General features: G+C 38.9%; 1 protein-coding gene across 11 annotated transcripts in view; it reads left to right on the top strand.

Moving 5' to 3' along the window:
• The window catches only part of sanbr (SANT and BTB domain regulator of CSR), a 66,893-nt gene extending 47,648 nt beyond the window's left edge, over positions 1-19,245 (top strand). For 4 of the 11 annotated variants that reach the window (XM_063055971.1, XM_063055970.1, XM_063055972.1 and 1 more), the window contains exons 16-22: positions 4,834-4,933; positions 5,517-5,593; positions 6,584-6,612; positions 9,051-9,124; positions 9,373-9,464; positions 16,381-16,475; positions 17,295-19,244. In XM_063055971.1, the coding sequence (XP_062912041.1) occupies positions 4,834-4,933; positions 5,517-5,593; positions 6,584-6,612; positions 9,051-9,124; positions 9,373-9,464; positions 16,381-16,475; positions 17,295-17,331 (504 nt within the window). In that variant the 3' untranslated portion in view covers positions 17,332-19,244. Of the gene's footprint in view, positions 1-4,833; positions 4,934-5,516; positions 5,594-6,583; positions 6,613-9,050; positions 9,125-9,372; positions 9,465-16,380; positions 16,476-17,294 lie in introns of all 11 variants that reach the window. The other 7 variants (XM_063055978.1, XM_063055979.1, XM_063055980.1 and 4 more) reach the window with 4 other exon arrangements.
• Positions 19,246-20,044: the final 799 nt, after the last annotated feature.

Consider the following 20,044-nt stretch of genomic DNA (forward strand, 5'->3'; position numbering starts at 1 on the left):
ACAAGAGTAAAAATTATTGGGAAGTTAGAGGATTGGGAAGTTTTCAAAAACGAACAGAAGGCAACTAAAAAAACCATAAGGAGCGAAAAGATGAACTACGAAAGTTAGCTAGTGAATAATATAAAGGAGGATACCAAAATTCTTTTCAGATATATAAAGAGTAAAAGAGAGGCGAGAATGGACATTGATTCGGTGGAAAATAATGTTGCAGAGGTAGTATTGGGAGACAAAGAAATGGCGAACAAACTTAATAAGTATTATGCACCAGTCTTTACTGTGGAAGACACTAGCAGTACGAGCAAGAGTGTCAGTGACAGAAGTAAGTTTATTGCTTGGGAAGCTGAAAGATCTGAAGGTTGATAAATCACCTGGACCAGATGGACTACATCCCAGGTTCTGAAAAATGTAGCTGAAGAGATTGTGGAGGCATTAGTTATGATCTTTCTAGAATCACTAAATTCTGGCACAGTTCCAGAGGACTGGAAAATTGCAAACATCACCCCATTCTTCAAGAAGGAAGGGAGGCAGAAGAAAGGAAATTATAGGCCAGTTAGTCTGAACTCAGTGGTTGGTAAGATGTTGGGAGTTGATTGTAAAGGATGAGATTTTGGGGTACTTGGAGGCACATGATAAAATGGGCCAAAGTCAGGCATAATTTCTTTAAGGGAAACCTTCCTTGATAAATCTGTTGTAATTCTTTGAGGACATTACAAGCAGAATAGGCAAAGGAGAATTAGTGGATGTTGTGTACTTGGATTTTCAGAAGGCCTTTGACAAAGTGGCACACATGAGGCGCTTAGCAAGATAAGAGCCCATGGTATTACACGAAAGATACTAGCATGGATAGAGGATTGATTGATTGGCAGGATGCAAAGAAGAAATAAAGGGAACCCTTTCTGATCGACTGCTGGTGACTAGTGGTGTTCCACAGGGGTTGGTATTGGGACCGCTTATTTTTATGTTGTATGTCAATGATTTGGTTGATGGAATTGATGGCTTTGTGGCCCAAGTTTGAAGATGATACAAGGATAGATAGAGGGACAGGTAGTGTTGAGGAAGCAGGGAGACCGCAGAGGACTGTGATAGATAAAAAGAAAGGGCAAAGAGGTGGCAGATGTAACACAGTGTTGAGAAGTGTATGGTCATGCACTTTGGTAGAAGGAATAACAGCATAGACTGTTTTCTAAATGTGGAGAAAATTCAAAAATCTGAGGTCCAAAGGGTCTTGGGAGTCCTTATGCAGGATTCCCTAAAGATTAACTTGCAGGTTGAGTCGGTGGTGAGGAAGACAAATGTGATGTTAGCATTGATTTTGAGAGTTCTAGAATATCAAAGCAAAGATATAATGCACTGGTGAGCCTCACTTAGAGTATGTGAGCAGTTTTAGGATCCTTACCAAAAAATGATATGCTGACATTGGAGAGGGTTCAAAAGAGGTTCATGAAAATGATTCAGGATTGAAAGCCTTATCATATGAGGAGCGTTTGATGTCTCTGGGCCTGGACTCACTGGAATTGAGAAGAATGAGGGGCGATCTTATTGAAACCTATTAAATGTTGAAAGGCCTGGATAGAGTGGGTGTGGAGGAGATGTTTCCTGTCATGGGCAAGTCTAGGACCAGAATGCACAACCTTAGAATAGAGGGATGTCCATTTAGAGTGGGGATAAGGAGGAATCACTTCAGCTATTGGTGGTGAATCTGTGGAATTCATTGCCACGGATGGCAGTAGGGGCCAGATGATTGAGTATATTTAAGGCAGAGGTTAATAGATTCTTAAATAGAATCTAAGGCGAGAACAGGTTATGGGAAGAATGCAGGAGAATGGGGTTGGGAGGGAAATGAATTAACTGTGATCAAATGGCAGAGCAGATTAGATGGGCTGAATGGCTTAATTCTGCTATCTATGGGCCTCTGACTTTCCTCGGGGACACACAGACATTAGGCCTCTGACTTCCGGACATATCAGCCCAGGGCTTCAACCATTGGGTCAACTCCTAGACTTCCTAACTTTAGTCTTTGACATTCGGGCTTTGATATAGGAGTCAACCCCAGGACTCACTGATCACCGTACCCTTAACTACAGGCCTCGCACAGACCTCTGAACCCTGTACTCGCTGACTTTGGGTTTACTGGCCCTCACGCCTCCTGCTCATACTGACCTCCAGCCCTAGGACGACTTGCTAACCTGATGGGTCACTAGCCCTTGTTTACAGGGCCCACTGACTTCGGTCATTGACAATTGAGATCACTCTTTCCTCTAACTCTTTAGTTACTGCCCTTGACCTCAACTCTCCCTCCTTTATCCCTAAACTTACTCCATCTCCCCATGCTGTCCCCAGAACCTTCCCTACAAATGTAAAAAAACAGCCAAGTCTGATCTACAACCTTGATGGACATCCCAGCCTGGCGTCATCTTGATCAGAAACTCATGAATAAGAACTATTACCCTCTACCTGTAAGCAACTGCAATGTGGTGGATGACATTGTTATTGTATCTTTACAGATAGCAGACTGGAAAATACTCAACTGAGATAATGTCCCACTGTAAACCAACAATTGATTTAACTTGCTTGAATGAACAGTACAGTTTTCTCAGTGAAACAATAACTCAATTAACCCTTTGAATACAGACTTATTTAGTCGGAGCTGTCTGGTTTATATACTATAAAAGCAACATATTGTTATGAATCTTCTCTGTCTGAGGGGGTCATGAGTCAGAAATACTTCTTTTTCCTAAAATGAATCTTTGTATGTGTTTGTGTGAGTGAGTGAGAGAGAGAAGGTACTGAGTACATCAAATAAATTAATGTAGCTATCTTTGGATTCCAGTTCTCAAGCTCACCATATATGCAAGAGGCTGTAATGTGGTCAGAGAGGAAGAACTTCTAACTTCCATTAATTGCACTGCTAATCCCAAGAATCCAATTCACAGTCCTTTGCCCTTGCAGTGTATTGTGTATAAAGCTAGACAGGGAGTTAAACACCTTCTTAAAAATCACCCGTCAGAAGCTTTCTTCAGGATTTTTAATGAGAAAACTTTGTGAAACTGCAGAAAGTTAAGTAAAACACATAATAGATTCAATACAGAATCGTTGCATGCCTGAATATAGTGGTACAGGTTGAGTACCCCTTATCCGAAATGCCAAAATCCAAATTTTTTCTTTGAGTGTTGGCATAACATTGCAAATGGAAAATTCCACAAGATGCTAGCAAGGTCCCCAGACGATATACAGGTCTTGTGAGAAGTGACCTCACATATGTAATGAACAGAAGTTAGTGAAAAATAGAAAAACACTGTATAAAGTGAAAAATAAAGATCCCTATTGTGTATCATCATTGTTGGACTGAATGTATGCTGCCGAACGGTATGCTAGCCATGAAACAAGCAAAGATCTATCACGACGAACTGATAATTGAAGATAATTGTGATTATTCAGCAGAAATTTAAGAAAAGTCATGGCCTTAAACTTTTAAAGCGTCTGCTGAGCAGTAAAGTCTAGCAGCAAAACATGTCTACGATACTGATTGTTTTCATACCTCTCACATAAATGTAAAAAAAGTAAAATACAAATACAGCATACTGTAACTTTTTAATCAAAGCACAGCATCATAGGTGGAGACTGAAAGCCCACGGTTGTTTGTTGCTGATTGGGTTATTCTCCCAATGCTGCTGTGCTGCTTTTATTACACCACACATTACCTTTTCATTAGATTAATGCTATGTAATAATTTTTACTGTTAACTGCATAAGTGTAATCCACAAGGTTAAGGCAAAGACTGTTTGCCAGCAGCACATAAATTCAGAGTCGGAAATGATGACAATCACAAGCTATGTCATTATATATCCCAAAAACTGAAAAAATCCAAAATACTTACAGCCCCAAGCGTTTTGGATAAGGCGTACTGTACCTGTATTATCAATTATTCTCATGATCAGCATTAAACAAGGTAATACACACATGCAACATAATATAGCTATGCCGTGGACTACAGTGAACTCATGGCACAACGATAACAATAGTGATGAATGATAAACCTAATACCTCCTTCAAAGTACACCTATTAAATGTTTACCAATATTAAGAAAGCTTAGGACTCACAGATATTGCTGTTTCAAGGACAAATAAAGAGTGGGTGAAGAACTGTGTTTGTTGCAAGTTGAAATCCAAATTAAATCATGCAAGAAATGATGTAGAAAAAAACAGCTTACAAATAAGAAGTGATGTTTGTACAAAACAAACTACATGCAACATAAATAGCATTTCGATAGGCAGATCACAATATTTCCTTAAGTTTGTATTTAACTACATATTATATTTTATTAAAATTAGTGAACATTGAACAGTTTTTTATTAACAACCTGGTTTTTGTAAAAAAAAATCATATCATGTTTGCTGTGGTTACAGCTTTAATATCTGCAGATTTTACAAATTAAATTGCATGGAATTGCATGTTTTTATCAGACCAACTCTTCACTTTAAAGAATGGGAAGTGCCTTAACATAGTACAATTATTAACATCATTCTGTTGGTCACTGCCAATTTCAGCATGTTTTCATCAACAATCCCAGCTGAAAAATGTGTGAAACTTCATTGACAGCTGTGATTCTTTTATAATATTGCTTTTGTTCATTCCAGTTTATTTCAACGTAAATTAAAAAATTTGTACGATTGATCTGCTTTTTTCAGTCACTGAGTGGAGTAAGTGTGTATTGTTCTTAAAGTCTTGTAAAGTTTGGTATATATTAAGTATTGTATATCCTGTTAAAACTAACCTCAACTAGAGGCATTGCTGAACATCCAAAAACACTGGATTAAATTATTTCTTTTTAGAAGCAACAAGCATTGTATTCTGAAGATGAAGAGTACACCACAGGTTCAGAAGTAACTGAGGATGAAGTAGGAGATGAAGAAGAATTGACAAAAAAACAAGGTAAAGATGCATATTTTGAATGCAAGTGAACAATGTCACAAAACATTCACACATCCTCACAAAACTTGCATTCAATAACTTTTCTATAAAGTAATTCTTATGATTAGAATAATTATGACATTAAAATGAAAATTGATGGTGCTAGTGAATAGCTCATGGTATGACAAAAGAAAATATTTTTTTAAAATATTAGTCTTGATACAAAAACAATTAAATCATAACTTCTAGGTGGAAGATTCAGTAATGCACCACAGTGAGGTGTAATTCATCCTTTACAACTGTATTGATTAAGCATTCTTGTTTATTTAAATAATTGCAAGTTATATGTATAAATACGTGAATTGCCTATGTCATCACACTACTGTGTGATACAAGCATACCTCACTTAAAGTAAAGATGAAGTTAGACCCGCATTCTCAGACTCCTGTGTCTTCCTTTGAATTAGTTCAATGTTTTGAAGCTGCAAAATGTACTAACTTTTAGCCTATGCATGGGATCATGCTTTGATGTTACTGGTACTTGAAGTTTTCAGTCCAGACAGTATCCAAACTTTTAAGTTTGCTTTCTCTCTCCTCCCATGCAGGTACAAGAAAGTTTAAGAAAATTACTAATCGAGCAAAGAAGCCAGCAGCATCTCCTACTACACAGAAAAAAGATAAGGTAAAGATGGAAGATAAAAATGATATGTGCCAGAAATATTCTACTGCATTTGTTTCTAATCAGACTTTATTTAAAAGATTTCTATTGAACACAAGCAGCAAATGTCCCAAGTTCCTTGATGGTAGTCCAGGACAAGAAGGTATAATCATAAATTAGAGCTAGGTAATTTAGTGATGGCACCACCACCCACCAGGAAGAGTAGAAATATGTAACACACTCTCTTCAATAATAGTTTGTGTGTGAAACTTGGAAGCGGATCATTTTACTTGAGTAAAATAGGGAATGGTGGCTTTGACGATCAGACCTGACATTGCGTTAGGGAGGGCGGAATTAGAAGAGCATTGCATGAATGGTTGATGTGTCAGGGTCAGGAGCTGGTGGAGTGGGAGTCAGGTTGATCCTGCATGATACGAAGTTGAGGCAGATAGGAGCATCAGGACTGTATTATCATAAATATAAGGATGGGCGCGGGGCAAGAGAAATCAGATTGTCATTGTGTAAAGAGAAAGGAAATATGGTTGGTATATGGCCAGCTGAGTGGATGTGGGAGTTGGGAATTCGGATTTTTAACAGGTGGCATTGCAAAATCCCATTTAGCCTCAGGCTTGTGTATTGGGAGAAATTGTGCAGTGTAGCCAGATTAGTGAAGGTCAGTTATCTATTTGCCTGGAAAGCATTTTTATCAAGCACTGTGAAGGTAAGTCCATTTTGTTCTGGTAGTTCCTACTGATGAGCAGTCCTGGGACAGTGTCATCCAAGTTCTCAGAAGTATTGCATAGCTGTGTCCAGAAATTAAATTGCACTCCTAACTGAAAAAAATATGGAAACAAAGGAGGATGAACAGATCACTATTTGGTGTTGTGGAATGGATTTTAAGGGCTGATTGGCTCGTAACATCATTGTTTATATTTACTTTTAATAAAACCAACCCAAATGGGTCTTTCAACGAAAAGCTTTTTACTACAATAAAGTTTTATTTTGTTATTCCAGGCATCTGCTCGAGATGGATCTCCTTTCATGTAAGTAGCAAATTTGAAGTTTGTAAAAAGATTACACTTTTGTATAATCTTAGCAAAGAAAGTAGACCATTCACCAATGGACTGGCTTGACTCTTGCTACCAGAAAACAACAGCTTGTGTTCTTACTGCATTTTCTACAGTAGGAAAAAATCCTAAAGCAGTGAATGCTGTAAGTACTGAGGCAGCCATGAAGAAAAATCAAAGGAAGATTCCTTGGGAGAGATGATCAAAAGCTTGATGAGAGATGATGTTCTACAGAGGGTCAGGAATTGGAAACATATGTCAGGAAGAATTGAGATAATAAGCAAGGTGGATTTTATTTGGGACAGAATATGGTCAGTAGAATTCCCCTGAAGGAAATTGTGCTGACTTTGGCCTATTTTATTATGTGCCTCCAAGTATTATGAAATATTACCCTACATAATGGACTCCAATGTCTTCCCAACCACTGAAGTCAGGCTAACTGGCCTATAATTTCCTTTCTTCTGCCATCTTCCTTTCTTGAAGAGTGGAGTGTTATTTGTAATATTCCAGAATCTAGTGATTCTTGAAAGATAATTATTAATGTCTCCACAATCTCTTGAGCTACCTCTTTCAGAACCCTGGGTGTAGTCACTATGGTCCAGGTGACTTATCTAACTCCAGACCTTTCAGCCTTCTAAGCACCTTTTCCTTAGTAATAGCAACTGCACTCAGTTCTTCCCCGACACTCTTGAATTTGTGGCATACTGTTAGTGTTTTCCACATTGAAGACTGATGCAAAATACTTATTAAGTTTGTCCACCAGTTCTTTGTCTCCCAATACTACCTCTCCACCATCATTTTCCAGCAGTCTGATATCCAATCTTGATTCTCTTTTAATCTTTATATATCTGAAAAACCTTTAGTTTCCTCTTTTACACGATTGGCTTCTTTATGCTCAAAATTAATCTTTTCTCTCCTTATCACTTTCTTTTTGTTGCTTTCTGTTGGTTTTAAAAGCTTCCCAACCCCCCCCCCCTAAACTTCTACTGAGTTTTGCTATATTGTATGCCCTCTCTTATTTTTATGCCCTCCCTTGTCACCCATGGTTGGCTCATTCGCCCTTTACAATACTTTTTCATCTTTAGGATGCACCTTCTGAATTGCTTCCAGAAACCCCAGTCATTATTGTTCTGCTATCATCCCTGCTAGTGTACCCTTCCAATCAACTTTGGCCAGCTCCTCTCTCCTGCCTCTGTAATTACCTTTACTCCACATTAATACTGATACATTTGACTTTAGCTTCTCCCTCTCAAACTGCAGGGTGAATTATATCATATTATAATCACTGCCTTCTCAGGCTTCTTCTACCTTCAGCTCCCTCATCAAATCAGGTTCATTACACAACACCCAATCTAGAATACCCTCTCCCCGAGGGGCGTCAACCACAAACTGCTCTAAAAAGCCATCTCATAGGCATTCTGCAAATTCCCTCTTGAGATCTAGCCCCAACTTGATTTTCCTAATCCACCTACACAATGAAATCCCCCATGACTGTCGTAACATTGCCATTTTCAACTGCTTTTTCTATCTCCCATTGTAAGTTGCATTCCACAACCTGGCTACTTTTGGAGGCCTGTATATAACTCCCATTAGAGTCCTTTAATCCTTGCAGTTTCCTAACTCTACTCATGTCGATTCCGAACCTCTAAGGATCCTCTTTCTAAGGATTTGATTTCATTTTTACCAAAAGAGCCACCCCAACCCCTCTGCCGACCTGCCTGTCCTTTCAATACAATATGTATCCTTGGATATTAAGCTCCCATCTATGATCTTTTTGCAGCCATGACTCAGTGATGTCCACAAAGTCATACTTGCTAATCTCTGTCTGTGTTACAAGATCATCTACCTTACTCTGTATACTGTGTGCATTCAAATATAACACTTTCAGTCCTGTACTCGTCACCATTTTCAATGTTGCCCCCATGTTACGCTCATTTCACTGACTGCAATTTTGCCTGATCATCTGCCTGTCTTTCCTCACGGTCTCACTACACACTGCATCTGCCCCATCTTCAGTCCCTTCACCCCGGTTCCCACCACCCTGTCAAATTAGTTTAAACCCTCCCCACTACCAGCAGCAAACCTGCCCACAAGGATATTGATTCTCCTCGGGTTCAGGTGCAACCTGTCCTTTTTCTGTAGACATACCTTCCCCCAGGTGCAATCCTCATGATCCAGAGATCTGAAACCCTGCCCTAGGGTTTTGCTCTAGCATTTGCGTAGATCTTAATATTGGATGACAATGCTGATAATGCAGTGGAAGTAGTGAACAGAGCAAGGTGTCATCAGGCCAGGAGCTAAGGAATGGAGCAGCATTGAATTTAAGCATGGTTACAAGTTTTAGAGAAGATATAAATATCCTAAATAAGGGGATATAATATGTACATTGATGTAATTCAGTTTCTTTTGTTTAGGGTTGGTTTTCAGAAAAGCAAGTGGGATTCTCAGCGTTCAATGAGACATAATCAGGATGCCCAAAGAGAGGAAGGTACATTAATCACTACTTACAATGTATATCAATGTTTAACATAATGGATGTCTTTCATGGCATCAAACAACTCAGTACTTAGTACATTTTAGCTTCAACTTACTTTGCACACGCTGGTCACTATTTCCTAATACTTTTGCTATAGGGCGAAATTTCCGTTGTTTTCAATTTAACAGTAATCACGTTTGTAGAAATTAATACGGGAGCAGAATCAAATATTTTAAGTTAATGCAGGCTTTACCTTTTAGATCAACGAAGGATAGTTGAAATAATTGGACATCTGACAAAGGTTAGGTATGGAGAAAAAATTGATCGCACCAAGGCAAAAGAAGGAAAAGAGGTGAGTTGTTATTAGAAAAAAAAACATGAAAATTGGTGATTGATCCTATCTGTTAATCAGTTTGGGAAATTAGATGCAAAAAAATCTCCTGAGCATTGTTTTATGGTTGTGTTCATGGAGTCATCAGTAATAGGAAAGTTTATTAAAAACACGAGAAACGAAGGAACACATACGAGGGATCAAGGGATCAGAAGTGGAGAGAGTGAGCAGTTTCAAATTCCTGGATGTCAAGATCTCGGAGGATCTGACCTGGTCCCAACATACTGATACAGTTATAAAGAAGGCAAGACAGCAGCTATACTTCATTAGGAGTTTGAACAGATGAGTATGTCAACAAATACACTCAAAAAGTTATAGAAACATAGAAAATAGGTGCAGGAGTAGGCCATTCGGCCCTTCGAGCCTGCACCGCCATTTATTATGATCATGGCTGATCATCCAACTCAGAACCCCGCCCCAGCCTTCCCTCCATACCCCCTGACCCCTGTAGCCACAAGGGCCATATCTAACTCCCTCTTAAACATAGCCAATGAACTGGCCTCAACAGTTTGCTCAGGCAGAGAATTCCACAGATTCACCACTCTCTGTGTGAAGAAGTTTTTCCTAATCTCGGTCCTAAAAGGCTTCCCCTCTATCCTCAAACTGTGACCCCTCGTTCTGGACTTCCCCAACATCGTGAACAATCTTCCTGCATCTAGCCTGTCCAATCCCTTTAGGATCTTATACGTTTCAATCAGATCCCCCCTCAATCTTCTAAATTCCAACGAGTACAAGCCCAGTTCATCCAGTCTTTCTTCATATGAAAGTCCTGCCATCCCAGGAATCAATCTGGTGAACCTTCTTTGTATTCCCTCTACGGCAAAGATGTCTTTCCTCAGATGAGGGGACCAAAACCGCACACAATACTCCAGGTGTGGTCTCACCAAGGCCTTGTACAACTGCAGTAGTACCTCCCTGCTCCTGTACTCGAATCCTCTCGCTATAAATGCCAGCATACCATTCGCCTTTTTCACCGCCTGCTGTACCTGCATGCCCACTTTCAATGACTGGTGTATAATGACACCCAGGTCTCGTTGCACCTCCCCTTTTCCTAATCGGCCACCATTCAGATAATAATCTGTTTTCCTATTTTTGCCACCAAAGTGGATAACTTTACATTTATCCACATTAAATTGCATCTGCCATGAGTTTGCCCACTCACCCAACCTATCCAAGTCACCCTGCATCCTCTTAGCATCCTCCTCACTGCTAACACTGCCACCCAGCTTCGTGTCATCCGCAAACTTGGAGATGCTGCATTTAATTCCCTCATCCAAGTCATTAATATATATTGTAAACAACTGGGGTCCCAGCACTGAGCCTTGCGGTACCCCACTAGTCACCGCCTGCCATTCTGATCAGGTAGGAGGTACGGCAGTCTGAAGGCACACACTCAGCGATTCAGAAACAGCTTCTTCCCCCGACATCCGATTCCTAAATGGATGTTGAACCCTTGGACATTTACCTCACTTTTTTAATATATAGTATTTCTGTTTTTTTTGCATGATTTTTAATCTATTCAATATGCATATACTGTAATTGATTTATTTATTATTATTTTGTTTTTCTTTTTCTTCTATATTATGTATTGCATTGAACTGCTGCTGCTAAGTTAACAAATCTCATGTCGCATGCTGGTAATAATAAACTTGATTCTGAGGATCTGCAGATGCTGGAAATCCAAGCAACAAGCTGTTGATAGAGAAGTTTATTTTGGGTTGTGATGGGGGAAGCAAAGATCTAAATTTTTGCCTCCTCTTGTTTAGATCACATTTTTAAGTGGTAGGTGTTTGCTGTTCATCAAATATTTCCAACAGGGTTTAAACTGGATCTTATTCAGTTTATTGCTTAATGGTAATTGAGTGCATGAGTTTGGTAAAACAAATGCCTCTGAGATGAGCTTTAAACAATTGTTTCCATTCATTGAAATTTGAGAAAAACGAGTTGACCTTATCCATTTAAGAAAAGGAAAAAATATTTGTCTTTCTAAAGGCATTTGTCTTTCCAGAACAGTAATAAAAAGTTATTTGTGCTTTATAAATGATGTATAGTTAAGAACAACAGGTCTGCTCTATCTAGTGGAGTGCACATCCAATGGCGTGTGGAAAGTTGTGACCACTTCCTGCATTTGTGGTTGTCTTGGTCACTGGAAGTTTCCAGCTGTAGCAGCAGTTGGATTTGCTATAGCACAAAGCCAAGGATTTTCTGGATAATACAAATAGGGAGTCATATCAAAACTTAAATATGTGCAGACAGCTGGCATAACCTTAAAGCAATTATATACAGGCTTCCCAACAGTAGCTGGGATGTGGACCACAGATTACAACAAGAAATAGAAAAGCTGTGTCAAAAGGGCAATGTTATGATAGTCGTAAGAGATTTTAATATGCAGGTCAATAATGGATCTCAAGAGATGGCTTTTTAGAGCAGTTTGTCATTGAGTCTACTGGGGGATCAGTTATACTAGATTGGGTATTATATAATGAACCAGAGACGATTAGGGAGCTTAAGGTAAAAGAACCCTCAGGAATAGTGATCACAATGTGATTGAGTTCAGCTAGAAATTTGATAGGCAGAAAGTAAAGTCTGGCCTAGCAGTATTTCACTAGAGTAAAGGAAATTACAGTGGTAGGAAAAAGGAGTTGGCCAGAGTAAATTGGAAGATGCTGGCAGGGATGTCAGCAGAGCAGCAATAGTGTGTCTGGGAAAAATGAGGAAGGTGCAGGACATGTGTATTCCAAAAATGAAGAAATACTCAAATGGCAAAATAGTACCACTGTGGCTGACAAGGGAAGTCAAAGCTAATATAAAAGCAAAAGAGAGGGCATACAACAAAGCAAAAATTAGCTGGAAGACAGAGTATTGGGAAGCTTTTAAAAACCTACACAGAACAATTAGAAGAATCATTTGGAGGGAAAAGGTGAAATATGAAACAATATCCAAGTGGATAGACCGCTAATGGATATAGGATCACTAGAAAATAAGGCCAAAGAAATAATAATGGGGGACAAGCAGATGGAGATGAACTAAATGAGTATTTTGCATCAGTCTTCACTGTGGAAGACACTAGCAGTGTGCCAGATGTTGAAGGGTGTGAGGGAACAAAAATGAGTGCAGTTACTATTACAAGGGAGAAGGTGTTCAAAAAGTTGAAAGACCTAAGTCGCCCGGTCCAGATGAACTGCATCCTAGGGTTCCGAAAGAGGTAGCGGTAGAGATTGTGGAGGCATAAGTAATAATTTTTCAAAAATCATTGGACTCTGGCATGGTGCCAGAGGACTGGAAAATTGCAAATGTCACTCCACTCTTTAAGAAAGGGGGAAGGCAGTAGAAAGGAAATTATAGACCAGTTAGCCTGACCTCAGCGGTTGGGAAGATGTTGGGAGTCGATTGTTAAGGATAAGGTTATGGAGCACTTGGTGACACAGGACAAGATAGGACAAAGTCAGCATGGTTTCCTTAAGGGAAAATCTTGCCTGATGAACCTGTTGGAATTCTTTGAGATTACAAGTAGGATAGATAAAGGGGATGTAGTGGATATTTTAAATTTGGACTTTCAGAAGGCCTGTGACGAGGTGCCCCACACGAGGTTGCTTACCAAGTTAAGAGCCCATGGTATTACAGGAAAGTTACTGGCATGGTTGGAACACTGGCTGATTGGTAGCAAAAAGGATCCTTTTCTGTATGGCTATCAGAGACTAATGGTGTTCTGCAGGGTTCGTTGTTGAGACTGCTTTTTATGTTGTATATCAATGATTTAGATGATGAAATAGATAGCTTTCTTGCCAAGTTTGCAGATGACACAAAGATTGGCAGAGGGCAGGCAGTGTTGAGGAAACAGGTAGGCTGCAAAAGAACTTAGACTGATTAGGAGAACGGGCAAGAAAGTGGTAAATGAAATACAATGTTGGAAACTGCATAGTCATGCACTTTGGAAGTAGAAATAAATGTGCAGACTATTTTCAAAATCTGAAAAAATCCAGAACTCTGAGATGCAAAGGGAATTGGGAGTCCTTGTGCAGAACACCCTAAAGGTTAACTTGCAGGTTGAGTCTGTGGTGAGGAAGGTAAATGCAATGTTAGCATTACTTTCATGAGAACTAGAATACAAGGGAAGGGGTGTGATGCTAAAGCCTCACCTTGAGTAGAGTGAACAGTTTTGGGCTCCTCATCTAAGAAAAAGTGTGCTGGTTTTGGTTCAGAGGAAGTCCGCAAGTATGATCCCAGGAGTGAAAGGGTTATCATACGAGGAACATTTGAGGGCTCTGGGGCTGTACTCACTGGAATTTAGAAGGATGTGGGTGGGGGATCTCACTGAAACCTTTCAAATGTTGAAAGGCCTGGACAGTGCAGATGTGGAAAGGGTGCTTCCTTTGGTGGGGGAGTCTAGGACAAGAGGGCTGTGGAGGCCTTAAATAAAAGCAGGGATTGATAGGTTCTTGATTGGACACAGCACCAAAGGTTACGGGGAGTGGGGCTGAGGAGGGGAAAAAAGCATCAGCCATGATTGAATGACCGAGCTGACTTGATGGGCCAACGGCCTAATTCTGCTCCTATATTTTATAGTCTAAGAGTACAGGAGCCTGGTTCTGGGTGGCTCAGAAGGGATGAGCACAAAGTCATAATCGTGGATTTAATGGACAACTATTTCTATGGTCATAGATATATTTCCTTACAACCTAGGAGATCATTTGCTGGTTCACACAATTTTATTTCCCCACTTTTCCTTGTTGCCTATATACAGAAAGCATTGGAGATCAGAATTGAACCTGGGGCTCTGGAGTCATGAGGAAGTGGTTATACAACCCTGCTACTGTGTTGTATCAAGATGCCAGGATAATGTGTTGTCTCTCTGGCATCATGATCAAGGATGTCCACTCAGTAGCTGAAGGGATAAGGAAATGAGTCTGTGGTCCACACAGGCACCACTGTCCTTGGTAAAAATAGATGAAATCCTGCAACTGAATTTGGAGAAAAAAATTAAAAAGTGGGGCCTCTAAAAGGTACTAACCTCTAAAATACTACCAGTGCCAGATGCTAGTAAAGATATAAATGGCAAGATAAATAAAGACACAAACTGTAGGTGCTGTAATATAGAGCAAAATCTAAGCAGCTGGAGAAACTCAGTGCAGCAGGAGCCATCTGTGGAGCGTAGAAGGTTGAGGGGAGACTTGATAGAGCTGACGTGGTTAGGCTTTTTCCATTGAGAGTGGGGAAGATTCAAACAAGAGGGCATGGGTTGAGAATTAGAGGACAAAAATTTAGGGGTAACATGAGAGGGAACTTCTTTATTCGGAGAGTGGTAGCTGTGTGGAATGAGCTTCCAGCAGAAGTGGTTGAGGCAGGTTCTATGTTGTAATTTAAAGTTAAATTGGATAGATATATGGACAGGAAAGGTATGGAGGGATATAGGCTGAGTGCAGGTTGGTGGGAATAGGATAGGGTAAGAGTTCGGCACGGACTAGAAGGGCCGAGATGGCCTGTTTCCGTGCTGTAATTGTTATATGGTTATATGGAAAAGGAATAGTCAAAGTTTCAGATAATTAAGATGTAGCTGCAGAGGTGGCTTTAGTCTCTAACTGGAGGCTTGTAACTCGTAGTGTGCCACAGGGATCGGTGCTGGATTAATTGTTGTGTGTCATCTACATCAATGATCCGTATGCTAAAACAGTAAACTAGATCAGCAAATATGTCAATGATACCAAGATTGGAGGTCTAGTGAACAGAAAGGAAGGCTATCAAAACTTGCAGCAGGGTCTGGACCGGCTGGAAAAATGAGTTGAAAAATGACAGATGGAATTTATTGCAGGGAAGTATGAGGTATCCAAGCTAGCGAAGGACTTACATAGTTGACAGTAAGGTACTGAGGAGCATGGTAGAACAGTGGAATCTGCAAATGCAGATTCATAATTCCTTGAAAATGATGTCACAGGTAGATAGGGTTGTAAAGAGAGCTTTTGACACATTGGCCTTCATTAAGTCAAATTATTGAGTACAGAAGTTGGGATATTATGTTAAAACTGTATTAAGATATTGGTGAGGCCAAATGGAACACAATGTACAGTTCTGGCCACCAACCTATAGAAAGATATCAATATGATTTTATTAAAGAGTACAGAGAAAATGTACAAGGATGTTGCTGGAACTTGAGGACCCAAGTTATGGGGAAAGATTAAATAGGTTTGGGCTTTATTCCCTGGAGCATAGGAGAATGAAGAGAGATTTGAATGAGGTATACAAAATTATGAGAGTTATAGATAGGGTAAATGCAAGCAGGCTTTTTCCACTAAGGTTGGGTGAGAATGGAACTAGAGGTCATAGGTTGAGAGTAACATGAGGGAGAACTTCAGTCAGAGGGTGGTGAGTGTATGGAATGAGCTACCAGTATATATAGTGGATGCAATGTCAATTTCAACATTTAAGAGAAATTTGGTTAGGTACATGCATGAGACTATGGGGAGGCTATGGTCCAGGTGCTGGTCAAATGGACTAGGCAGATTAACAGTGTTATAGTGTTCTGTGACTTGGATTGGATGGCTATGAAATGTATTTAAGAGTGACAGAACAGGAAATGCATGATATAAGCAATCCTGGACTAGCTACCAGGGCCAAGCAACTCACTAGAGTATGAATGAGATTTTAAAAATATGACATAAGGTGGGCATTGTGCTGGAGGATTAGAACTAGGGTGTATAAGCACAAAGTAATTAAAACCCATTACAGAATTAAAGAGAAACAATTCAGAGGATGTTAGACTGAGTAGACTTGTATGTTGATGAGTGAGGATCAATGAAGCACAATATTGACATTGACCTATTGTATCAAATGCAATACTCTGACAAAGCCAGTAATTTTAAATATGCTACAATTTTTGCAGTTTGCTGGTGGCATTTATTCCCGACTGGAATCTCAGTTTAAAGTCTGTCAACGAGCAACTCCACGTCAGAATATTTCATCACAAAACATGATAAGGTAAACTGGATTTCTGGCTTTGTGATTTAAATGAACATAGAAATAAAGCAGTTCTTGCCTAAAGGCTTTTTACAATACCTATCTAATGGAAATGTAGATTACATGTAATCTACATTAATTATAAATTTTTGCATTCAGTTTGAATTTTAGGGCCTACATAAATTCTGTTTTGTGTCATTTGTACCATTTCGCAGTTTTAATATATAAGGGTCTGGGGTAACCAGGTATGTATTTAGTCGGGAGTTGTAACAATGGAAAATATTTTTCATGTAGAGGACTGACCAAATATAGGACAGCCTAATGTCATTGTGGCACCACCTGTGATTGATTCAGCTACACATTTAATTTTTTCTCAGACTACGCTAATAACATTACATAGATTTTACAGGTTAGAAACAGGTGTGATATAAAAACAGCTAACGTTGTTGCTGAATGTGGTGCAGCTTTGAGGGTGAATTAAGTACGTGTGCAAGTTGCCATAGTTTAGATGGAAGACCCAAAGATAGAACATTCCTCTACACTTCTGCCATTTCCACCAGTTCAGAAAACATTAGTTACTGTTCCTTTCCAGTTATTACTTTCTCTAGCCACAGTGCACCTTATTTGTTTGAGGTGCAAGTTGGCTGTTGATAATACAGTTCAACAAAATGGCCCCAACTACTACCTCCATTAATGTAGTGGGATGTAGTCACTTAATAGCTTTGTTAGCTCCGACTGCATAAGGCAATTATTTTAATTAGCAGATAGCATGAACTATGCATCTTAAGTGTAATATTTGCTTAACAAAAGATTGAATGTGTTTTACTTTCTCACCTTTAGGTCGAAGGCCCGCTTATCTCAACTGCGTCCAACATAATGGATCCCAGAATCAACAGGAATTAACTCTTGATAAATGCCAACCTCCACAGCAATTTAAATATGCATGTTTATTAATATTAAAGATCTAATTAAGTACAGTGCACAAATAGTTTTCATAACTTTTCTGTAGATTATCCAGATTGTAACATGGATATTTAAACAATTTATGCCACTTAAATAATTAACTCTTCTGCACTTGACAATATTCAAATAGCCGAACTGCACTTATTGTATATGGGGAGGTGTTTTCCACTAAACTTTTTAGTGTAGTTTTTCTAAAATAACAGCAAGTTCATAATTGTGAACTATAGTTAATTCTTCAAGTATGCAGATTTGATTACTTGGCATAAAATGGTTCAACTTAAACTTTAAATTGCTGGGCAATTCGGGGAAAAAATATTAAAATCTGGTTTGCTGCCATCTTGCAGCACTTGAAGGAAAGAATGGGCTGTATATTTATAGATGAAAATTTCCTACCTCTTAGCTTCATATTTGTTTTGAATTTGATTGCCAGGTGGAAATTCCTTGAATTACATTTTTTACTAATTTATGAAAAGTGAGAATCTTAAAAGCCATTTCTAGCATTCTGCACTAATTACATTAGTTAATACAATATAAAAAGTTGTACCAAAAATAAGCTTGCTAACTAAAACAATCATTTTTTATCCTTAATTTTCACATTTACAATGTAACACAAGCAATTCTATACTCTTCATTTGAACAACTATAAACATGGAATTTTGCTGATGGCCCAAAAAGCTTATGGATAATTACATAAATTGAACAGTGACAGTAATCTGAATGTTTGATGGTTCATCTCACACATTATTTATCTACAAACAACTATTGTAAAAGTCTTGTGCATTTATAGTTCCTGCTTGAAATGCATTGCAGTATGTGCATTTTCAGGTATATTTTCAGGAAATCAACAAACAATAATAATAATTGACTGAATAGCCAGTAGAGTAAAAGCAATTGGAATAGTAATTATATTCACCCTATGCATCTAAAATTAAGTTGTTGCCTGTTCAGAAACTCATTTAGATACCACTTTTGATACTTTGTACATTATTTTAGAAATATCTAAGTGAACTTTGTGAAAGATATTTATCAAACAGTGGCATACAAGACCATTATTATAGAATTGATTATAAACACAACATGAATAGCTCCAAAGTTTGCAATGACATTAAAGCTTATTTTGAATGACATTTGTCATGTAATCAATTCTTAAAACCAAATCCTGCAGACCTGTAATCAAATTACCCAATGGTGGAAAATACAGAAGTAGTTTGCTTCTGAAACTAGTTAATGTGACTTATCCATCACCATACAGTACTTACTATTCTAGCAGGTTATTGTCTTTCATCTCTGAAAATACCTGTGTAACTTTTGGTATTAAACTCGTTTCTGTTCTTTGATTCCAGAAGATGGTAAAACACATTATATCATGACATACCTCCCATTTCAAGCAAGAAGCTGATGCATAAAACTCTAAACAAATCCCAAGTATACTGCTCTTAATATCTCTCTGAATTTCCAGTAGGGTACAAGTCATAATCAAAATCATGCATTATATACACAGAGTGAATTGAGAAGCAGGAGAGGGGCTCTGCTGCTGGACTCGATGGTGTACAGGCATGTATTACACACAATGTTTGGGAATTGCAGAGACTCATGTAAGCCTGTACTTACATGAGTGGCTATATAGTGGCAGATTCCTATGGAACTGCCAGCCACAGTCAACATGACCTAGTCCAGTACATCTCCTAACTTTGTGTACTTTAGAATACTAAACTGGTAAATTACCTTCACCATCATTTAAATACAATACAGTATGTTTAATGTCTCTCTCCTGGACTTTCCTCCCTGAAACAGAATGGCCAGACACCAAACTTGTACTGTAGACAACACTGTATCTTGTGCTTCAAACACTTTAATCATCTCCAAAACTTACAAACAGACTTAAAGTGAACATGCTGGATATGCTGAACAAGCCAGGTAGCAACTACAGAGGGAAGTAATATCAGAAGTGAAAAAAATAATTAGATAGCAATGTTCAGCTACTCATCGACTGGAAACCCAGGCAAGGGATCACAAGGCAATACCATGCCTCAAATCCTCTCAGACCCATAGCACAGAAATAACTGTCATTACATGCACCATAAAAGTAGATGCGACTTTCAGAAATTGAAAGAGAAATTGCCCTAATCGTTTCTTATTTATAGAGGCAGTTATCACCAATTCAATGCATTTTAGTGTCTATTCAAATTCAGAGGTGCCTAGTACATTCTTCTTAACCAGGTAGCCCTTACTCCTGACAGCAGTAGATGAATAGATGTAGAGCACATGCAAGAGGAGGAAGCAGTGACATCTAGGTAAGCAACAAGAAACTTGATTTCAAATGTGGAGAAGCCCGTAAACATATTATCATTTCACCTCAGTAGCACAGTACACAGCACACCTTCAACATTTTAACCATATTTCTACATTCATGCATTCCACACATATGCTAACTATTTATCAGAGTGCATTTTGAGATTGTATTCAGCATTAGTCCAGAGTGGCTGAAGCATGACTGGTGCAAAACTGCTGACTTGCATTCAAGGAGATTGCTCTTGACCTTGCAGGAGTAGCTCAGTCAGTCTTTAACCAAAAACTATTTCACAGCATGTTCTTGAGTAGCAGGATATGGAATGGATGGGAGTATA

The sequence above is a fragment of the Mobula hypostoma genome, chromosome 8 (genome assembly GCF_963921235.1).
Source record: "Mobula hypostoma chromosome 8, sMobHyp1.1, whole genome shotgun sequence".
Taxonomy (NCBI): Eukaryota; Metazoa; Chordata; class Chondrichthyes; order Myliobatiformes; family Myliobatidae; genus Mobula; species Mobula hypostoma.